This window comes from Macrobrachium rosenbergii, chromosome 55 (assembly GCF_040412425.1).
Source record: "Macrobrachium rosenbergii isolate ZJJX-2024 chromosome 55, ASM4041242v1, whole genome shotgun sequence".
Taxonomy (NCBI): Eukaryota; Metazoa; Arthropoda; class Malacostraca; order Decapoda; family Palaemonidae; genus Macrobrachium; species Macrobrachium rosenbergii.
The window spans coordinates 16,042,215-16,052,214 of record NC_089795.1 but is presented as its reverse complement, the minus strand read 5'-3'; the positions used below and the strand labels follow the sequence as shown (position 1 = coordinate 16,052,214).

At 34.4% G+C, this 10,000-nt stretch overlaps 1 protein-coding gene across 3 annotated transcripts in view; it reads left to right on the top strand.

Annotated features, from left to right (window-relative positions):
- The window catches only part of LOC136835229 (uncharacterized), a 95,605-nt gene extending 92,293 nt beyond the window's left edge, over positions 1–3,312 (top strand). For all 3 annotated transcript variants that reach the window (XM_067098485.1, XM_067098484.1, XM_067098486.1), the window contains one exon: positions 1,185–3,312. In XM_067098485.1, coding sequence (XP_066954586.1) covers positions 1,185–2,843 — 1,659 coding nt within the window. In that variant the 3' untranslated portion in view covers positions 2,844–3,312. The remainder of the gene's footprint in view (positions 1–1,184) is intronic.
- The last annotated feature ends 6,688 nt before the right edge of the window (positions 3,313–10,000 follow it).

Below are 10,000 nucleotides of genomic sequence, written 5' to 3'. Positions count from 1 at the left end.
GTCCAATGAGGCAATGCGGTCAATATTCTTAGATCATTCCTTGCAGTATGATAACTCTGTTACAGTTTTCATGGATGACTTCAACTCAGATGCTGGCGTCAGCTTTGGAGTGGCTGTCCTTGATATAAAAAGAAGCGGGAGGTTATTATCTGTTGCATCTATTTTTATAGCAGAACTGCATGCAATTTTAAAGGGCTTAAAGGAAATTTTAACTCAGAATGAAATAATTTTACTATACATTGTGACTCTTTAAATCCTCTGATTTTAAAGATGTTGGAATGGCTGCTTTTAGTGGAAAGAAGAGGTAAAGAAAAAAATTTTTGGTGGGTGCCTTCACATGTTGGTGTGGTTGGGAATGAGCAAGCTGATCAATGTGCTAAGTCAGCAGTCACCTCCCCAGAACCCAGATGTCAATTATCATATCAGGACATATATCCTCTAGTAGATCAGAAAGTTGAAAAGATTTGGTAGTCCCTCTGGGAAAATATTTTAACGAATCAAAAAATGCGCAGTATTATGTCATAAGTGTCTCCTTGGTAATATCCTTATATGCCGTGGAGACAAGAAATGATGTTGGGATGGCTTAGGGTTGGACATAAAAGACTCACTCATGGGTTCTTGATGTCCGGTGAAAATCCTCCATTCTGCGATGACTGTATCGTGCCCTTGACTGTGAAACATTTGCTGGTCAAATGTCCCAGTCTTAGGCATCTAAAGCATAGGTTCCTGTCCTGGAGACGTGACATAGAAGGAAATTTTATCCTAGCTACAATTCTCAGTGAGGATTGTAATATGGAGTAGTTGTATATTTGTGAGGGAGGCTGGCCTCTCCAACAAATTTTAAAGCATATACACACTGTATGTACATACTGTACAGTGTAGTATATATGAATTTACAGATATGATTAGATGTACATATTTTTAGATATTTTCTATAAAAACCCCTTTTAAATATATCTTTTTAGTTCCCTATTTAATTTTAATACAGCTTCAATAACCTAGGTGTTGTGATGACAGCTTTAATAGTCATAAATCAATCAAATTTCCAGTAAAATTATGTACAGGTATACAGTGATATATAAACCACTGTATTCCAAATGGTTTGTCTTTCAAGGCTTATGTAGTTAGGTATCAATTACAAGGTATTTTTAGTTTGCAGTATAGATATATATTTTTTATTTCAGGTGGATTTGAAGGAACATTTATCAAGTTTAAAATGTACAAATTCAGGTGGAATCAGCATCCCAGCATCGTGGTTGTTAAAACAACGGATTGCATCAGTTGCTGAGTATGTATCATGTCAATCTCAGATAGACTTTTTGAAAGCTTCTATATTGAAGCTTTTACTCTTTGAGGAGTTTGTTTTAAGCACAGGAGTGGAATGGGAAGGCAGTGAGAATGTAAGTGAAGACAATGAGGGTGATTTCGTCTTTGAGTACTCTATGTCTGATGTAGCATACCTTAATGCTTTTATTAGAGTGCTCAAGTCATTTGGGCCATTCCCAGTGGAACGAGTGATTCTAGCGTTCGAGTTTAGAGACGCTGAAGATATGAAATCAGTGTTGCAAGCCTTGTTCAGCAGTTGCACAAAAATTAAAAGCATCCATCTGGCAGGGAAGTGTGTTAATGTTGTTGCTTTAAGTAATCTGAAATGCTTTTCAAAACAACTTGAAGAATTAGTTCTAATTGATTCTTACAGTTCCTTGACCAAAGATACATTTTGTGTGTCCTTACTGGGCAGGCCATGGATAGAGTACATATCTAGTCATGATGGTAGGAATAGTTGTTTAGAACCTCAGTTTCCAGCCTTGAGGCATTTATGGTACCAAAGACAGAACTCAAACCAGAGCTGGAATGATAGCTTTATAAAAACTGCAATTCTAACTTACTATCCAAACTTGAAGACACTGAACTGGCGTGTGAATGAATTTAACCATAATTATGCACTTACAAAGGTACCTGGTTTGAGTGGCAAACAATACAACTTGGAAAGCTTACTTTTAACAACAGTAGACCTTGTGGACTCCAACAGAAGTGCAGCTTCGGATAGACTTATTTGTAGTGTAGATGTGGGATACTTACCACAATTATTTCCTGGACTTCAAGATGTTTCTTTGGTGTTTGCAAGAAGCCCTGATTGCCAGTGTTCTCGCTCAGAGCTAAAAGGACCTTGTAAGGGAAGGGCTTCCCAAATTATTGAAACTCTAACTAATGTTTTGTCAGATTGCAGTAAGATTGAATCACTTACAGCTGGTGGTGACATAGTCCATCTGGAATCTATTTTACTTCCAGTGCTAAGCCTATATGGACACAGATTGCGATCATTGGGCCTCAGATTACACATAACGGCTACAACCACTCAGCAACACATTATGAACATCTTATCTCTTTGCCCTCATTTGGAGAATATAACCATAACAGGCAATGGTTTTTATCAACGAACATATCCCTCTTTTGAGAAGCCTGTGAAGAGACCCAGAGTCAAGACTCTACAGCTTATGTTGAATGCATCTCACCCAGATAACATAGAACTGATGCAGATGTTTTTATCATCTTGCAGTGATATAAAGAACTTGTGTATTAGTGCATTAGCAATTGATAGTCTTCATGCGATAGTAGATGGGAATAAAGCAATTCATCTCTCATCATTAATACTACCTGTCCTCGAAAACATATCTGTTGCTGATATTGATGACCATGTGTGCATTATACTGAAAAACTATCCAAACTTGCAATATATATATGTGCCCAGAAAACTTAAGAAGTGGAGGACTTTTCAAGAAAAATTATGGAATAGAGGAATAATAGTAAAATTTACAGATTTATTAGTAAATTCGTTTTAGAATTCTGGTGCTTAAGTAATGGCAGTATATTTCAAAAATGTTTATTTTTTGTTGAAACTGATATCAATTTATAAATTGTTCTGTTGCTCTACTGATACAATATTGAGCTTAATGCTGTACTGTATTTGTATGTGGTGAATTGACACAGAAAGAAAAACTGCAATGTGTTTTAAGAGATGGACCAAATCTTTAGCATGATGCTACTGTTTATTCTAAAATACAGGAATTGCATCGCAATGCAATGAGAACCTATTATTGTATGATGTTCAGATTCAGTGGCAGATATGTCAGTTCTTGTGGTGGTGAATATTGGTCATATTTAATCATTCTTTATTAATTTGTTTTTGCATTTCTATTCCTTTTATATTATGGTGCGTGTGAGTCATTGTCAGATAGGACATTTTTATCTTATGTATATTTTAGGTTGTTACACTTTGAATATAATAATTAAAATTGAAGAGTACAGTGATACGTGTAGTCCTTGTGTGGAAAGAATCCACTAAAGAAGCTGGCTGTTACAACTCATAGATATAAAGACATCATGATGTTGAATATTTAGGAAGGGTGTCATTTGTTTAATGTTCATCTTGAAAATCTTATTTAAAACAGAGCCTGTGGAAAACTCTTAGTTCTCATCAATTTTGGATGAAGGAGAATCAGTAAGTTATGGTAAAATATCACAGATGTCAATGCAAAATTAATTATAAATTATACAAAATGACATTGTACTATAATTAAAATACAGTTTGCTTTACAGCAAATCTGTAATTTACATTAGCCTACTTATGTGGTATTTACAAAACCTAGAAACATCATTCTTAACTCAAAAGAAGAAAATGATCACCTGCTGGCTGGTTGGCTGCCACCTTGCATGCTTCTTAGTGGGTCCCTGATTCAGGGAGGACGTTTTTTGTGTCCAGCATGACAGAAAGCTCTGTAATTCAAGCCTTAGCTGAGTTTTTATTTAATTGTCCTCTTTTGCTATTTCTCTTGTGCTTTTTTCGGAATTATGACCCATAAAGAAATAACAGCTTTTTCAAATGTAGACTTGCATTTCTCATATGGAAAGTATTGTCAGTAGTCAGTAGTTCATTTCATATTAAATGTCAACTTAATTTAGTCCAGATTATCAGTAGCATTGGATTTTCATTTTTGGTCCAAGACAAGTTAACAGTTACTGAGTGCTGAACTTGCTAATCATTTTTGAGTTTGCATCATTCATTCCTTTGCTAACCAAAAGTGTCACTGGTGTATTAATAATGTTTGTTTAAAATGCATGCAGTGTTTTGAGGACTAAGTAGTCTTTTCTTGCATTTACTCACACACTCTTATCTATTATAAATTTGATGTCAGTCATGGTTTCTAGTTAAATAAGCAGTGTGCTAGTTTTAAAATTTGGCATATTTTTCATTATAAATTTTCTTTGGTAACCATGCTTCTAGACTTGGAACTGAAAATGAGTGACATATTCCAGGTTGCCCCTCTTTCACATATTCTCCCTCAGCCCTGAGGTGAAAAGCCCATGATTTTTACATTCTCACCTACGTTCTTTGGATTTGTTCGCCTTGTCATGGATATACTCCCGTATCATTTTTGGATGAACTTCCACATCATAGTCACAGTTTCAGTTGGCAAAACTGTTTTAAATTTCTCCTAAGCCATCGACCATGAGAGTGAGGGCTTTCTTTGTTTATACTTGCACCCTTATGAATAATTCAGTGATGCCATTTTAGTGGAAATTTTGATCAACCTATAGCTAAGAGAAAACAGCATATTTGGTGATTGTAAGATCTCCACAAAGAACTGAGATTTGACATCTGCTTATGATTTTCAGTATCATATTCTAGAGCAGAAAAATTGAGTTAATATTGTAGGCCAATTCTGTTCCCAGAAGCAGGCATCAGTGAGAACCTTGGTTTCTTGAATACAGTAGTTATTAATTCTTCCTCGCCAAGGCTCCATCATTAGGGAAGGTCACATTGCCCTGTCTGGGCACAGAGAAAAGAAACCCTAGTTTCTGTTGAAAGCAAGTGCTTGATAGCTCTCCAGATAAAGATGATGCCACTTTTTAGCCGTAATGACAGACCCTGTTGCTTATAGATGCCTTTTGCCCTGAAGGACATCTACTCTGAGTGGTAGTTTGATTGGCTTCTAGGACATTTCTTTGTTTGGTCTGGCTCTGCTTTGGGAATAGTCAGACCTTGGTGACACCACCTTTATCAAACTTCAGTGGCACCTTTTGTTGCTTCCCAGCCTCCTACTCAGTGCCATTGGATAGGGGCTTCATAGAGCAACTACTTAGGCTTGACTCAAATTGGCCCTAAGGTGCTCTAAACTAAATAAGCTAAGCTTTTTATATTTTATTTAGATGATTGCCTCTTCACTGCTTTAAATATGTTTTATGGTTACTCATAATACATGATCGAGGACGAGGTTGGATGGTGTGCTTCTTCACCCATAGAATCTGAGTAGCTGACATGGCTAAATAAGTTGAAGTGTGATGTCAAGCTCTGTTCCTGGAGCAGAGTAACAACCTTCTTGGTCTCAGGGTGGCTGGTAATGAAAGGGTTCCTCCATCCATTAAATGTAGCTTTGTGGTAGGCATAAGAAAATTCCTAGAAAAGTTATATTAACATATATTCAGTTACAAAAACTTTGCGTAATGTTGACAGCCACTGTATGGAAATGGAAAATATCGAAGACTCCTCCCCTCCAAATAATTCAGCTACATGTATAACCAAAGCCATATAATAATGAAACTTTAAAAGTCATATTGAACTTAGAACTGCAATTTATGTCCATAATAAAATAACTTAAAAAATAATTTAGTACTTCATTTGAGTATTCTGCCATAACAGTACATGTTCCTGGAAATAGTCACCTAACCACTTGTAATAGAGTGTATAAACAACAGAATTTTGTAGCACATCTAAAAAATGAAGTAGAAAATTATTACCATAAGCATTATTATTACTTGGTTCAGTTTACGCACCCACACCATCCCAAACTACCAAACTACTCATAGATCTTTTACAGAAATAGAGCAAATAAACGATAATAATAACTTGATTTGTGAGGTACAGCAATGAAACTAACATATTTTTATGATACCCATAGCACTATATCAGCACTTTGTATCATTACAGTATTCCAGACATGCAGTAAACTGCTTTGAGTGGCATGATTTGGATGACTTACATTCTTGTCAACATTACAGTACGCATAAAGCACACTGGGAAAATACACTTTATTTTCTGTACAAATACCAAAATTTGGTCTTTCAGGAGACAACAATAAATCCACTAAATATATCACAGAATTTAACCCCAAATCATTCTTTTGTATTTTATATATGGTAAATACTATATACAGATCTAGTAATTATCATAATTATATATATAATATATATATATATATGTGTGTGTTTGCATGTTTGTTTGCGTATGTATGTATGTATGTGTGCACATATTTATATGTTATAGGAAGAACTAAGGTAGCATGGACCAAGAGCATTGTGGGTTCATTCTTCTAAGGAACACGCTCAATTAATTTTAAATGACAGTTTAATTCTTCAGGGTGACTGAGACTAGTAACTGAGTTTTTCTTTATAATCCCTTTTGAGTATAAGGCTCCACCTTCAGGCTAGCTGCTTCAACAGGAGTTGTCTGGATTCAAGACTGAATAAACTAAATCCAAGCTTGGACTTGTAAAAAACTAAGTGCGAGAGAGAGTTGTGAAAAATTCTAAGTCCCATCAACATGGAGATATGGGTTACACTCTCACACACCGCGCTTACTACCCTACTATACTCTTCGATTCTCTCTGTCCTCCTTCTCCTTCCTTCCCCCTTCATAATGTTTGGGCGGTGATGTTATTGATAAGTCACAGTTCATGAGGCATGTCGACTATGTCATTGTTCACCAGATGTGTTGATTACGTCACTCTTCACCAACTTCATCACCACTTCCTCCATTCATCATTTAACTATCACCGATTCTTACTTAAACATTTCCTTTCTCTCGCTGGCGAGTCACAACAGGCAGTTTGCAAAGTTTTTATCATAACCTTTCACCCTCAATTTTGGGCATGGGAATTGCTGACAGTCTGTCACTACCTGCATAGAAACAGGTGTTAAATTTTTTGTTTTGTCTTAGCGCTTGAATAACATTGCTTACTTCCTTTCTCAAATGTTCTGATTCATAACTGTAAGACCATGTGTCTCTCTCTCTCTCTCTCTCTCTCTCTCTCTCTCTCTCTCTCTCTCTCTCTCTGTAACAGCCTTAGCCAGGCTACCTAGCTGACTCCGGCAGTGTCTAACTAAACTAAAGTAAAATAATGTGAATGACAAGGACTTTCCTAGTAAACATATTAGGTACAAATCACAAATTGACATATTTCACAAAATCAAACTTCAAATGTCAGAGCAAACACAATTCAAAAGGTAGATTCAAAATAATTTGAAATATAACTGAAAAGCAAATGAATTACTAACAATATCTCAAAAAATATAAGTGTAATGTGGTAAGCAACTTCAAAATTATCTTAGTAAAATAACATATTACCAACTTACTTCAAACGAATTCTTAATTCGCAAAATATTTTAGCAAGATTAACTTTACTAACTCCTCAGTCCTACTTAAGAGGTGGAATTTGTTGTTCCCTAACCTGCAGTGTGGATTACTTTTGGGATCTTCACTTCTTCAAGTTTGATTTCTTTCTTTCAGTGACAAATCATAATGAAGACTACATTGACCATTGTTAGAACCATTATTACAGTTAAGCAGTAAGTGATGTAACTCTTGACCATCTTGAACTGGGCATCTTGCTTCTCCTCTTCTGATTGTATAAGTAACCTTGGAATCTTGAAGGTTATGTATAACAACTTGAATCAATGCCCTTCCATTTTAATTTTTGTTTCTGGGATAAACACATCCTTGGCATTCAGCGCACATCCACAGTGTATCTTTAAATTGCAATCATTTGCATATGTGACATCTACACATTTAATTTGAAAATTTTCCTTGTTTGGATTAAAAACATAATTGAAACCTTACAGGTTAGTAATCTTAATTTCTTGGATCTGCACTTCCTTAAATCGGCATGAATGGACATCCTGATTATGTATAAGAGTGTATAATCAAGATGTTTTAAGGCTTGTGAATTAAGTTTAAATGATTTGCATTGCAAATCGTATAGCTGAAATGTGTAACACATTTGTGTAAGTTTTCTTCAACTTTCTCAATGTGAATGTGAGTCTTCCCGAATAAGGAGTTCTGTATGTTCATTATCCAATAGTAAAGTAGATTTGCAACACAAGTATGAAAAGGGTAAAAGAGTAATACTTATACACCTTTTTAGTATTAACTGGAGTATTAATTAGCAAGCCTTCGTTAGTTAAAGCAGCTCTAAGAAAAGCATAGAGTAAGTATGTTAGCTCAGTAGAGAATAGGGGTTACTTATATTTAAGTTTTGCTCAAGTAAATATTTCAAAACCCCCTCTAAAACGCTTATAACTGCCTGTTTTAATAGTTCAGACGCCAAACGTATACCTTAAACTATCATCCTTCACCAAATATACCTTAAGTTATCATCTAAAACACTTTAATATCATTTCCAAGTCATCTTACAACATTACCCTTAAAAATATATGCCTTACAGCTAAGTCTGAAAACTACAGCATTCAAGTTATCCAAGAACATCCATTTTCTCTCATACAGCATTGAAGTAGTCTTTTCTTTTTACAGTACATAGGGGAAACACTGGGAATTCACAAGTAGAATTAAATTCTGTACAATACCTAAATATTTAATATGCATTAAAAAATACATTTTATCATTATTTTGCTGCTTACATTAATATTATTTGAAAATTATTAAATATTTAAAGAAAATGTATTTAGTCACAAAAATAACATAATACAGTAATTAGTGAATATTTCTCGACAAAAAAATTCCACTTACCGAATTTTTGGCGAATAATTCGCAGATAAGTTCCACAGAAAAATCCACAAATAGATGAAGGCGTGAATAAAAACCACTTCGTTTGGGGTGCAGATGTATGTATGTTCCATGTAGAAAATCCACAATATAGATGAATATATATATGAATCCCAAACCACTAATATTATATATATATTGTTTGTATATATGTATGTATGCATGTATGTATGTATATATATATATATATATATATATATATATATATATATATATATATATATATATATATATATATATATATATATATATATATATATATATATATATATATATAGTAGACTGGAGATGTTATATATATAAGCAAGGTGAAGTATACATCAAGACAGGGTGACGAGAAGATAGCTGGTCATCAATAGGTAACATTTATTTGCTGACGCATTTCGTAACAACTTAGTTACATCTTCAAGGCTAAAAGAGAAAATCAAATTAAAAATACATGGAATAAAAATAATGACCATAAGATTCTCAACTAAGTAAAAAATACAATAAAACAAAACAATTCCAACTAAGCACCTGCCATACTAAAAGTTGAAAAAAGAATGATGTGAAAGGGAAAGGAAAGCGGTGAAGAAAACATTTCAAGATAGATACAATTAGACGGAGGAGGTGTGTGAGTTCAGTTTAGGCACTAACTACTTAATAAGTAATGATTCTAAAATGGGTAGTTCGTGTAAACAGTTGCTTTGGCCCAAAACAGAGAAATCAGTATAATTAATAATCGTATTGCAAATTTTTTAGTGATTTCTAATATTAGAAAATTCTGGGTTGGACAATCTGCAACCTGTATGATGACTAACACCTTCATGAGAATCTGCTCTGACTTTAAGCAATCATTTTGCTGATCCAACGTAAGTCCCCAAATTACTTTTAGGGCAAGTATATTTATACACAACTGAGGATTGCATAAGTGGGCAGATTGTTTTTGAATTTAAAAGACGACTCTTTTGTGAGGGTTTTTGTGTATTAGAATAACCTGTAGCATGTTAAAATGTTTTTCAGTTGCAGACTTAAAATTAAGTCGAAATTTTTCATCCTGGATATAAGGAAACCTGACATAAAATTTCTTATGTAGGTACTGTACTAATAGCCAGAGGGTTGGATAGTTTCTTATTAAGGAAATTCTTACAATGTTGAAAGAAGACATGGGATGTAAACCAG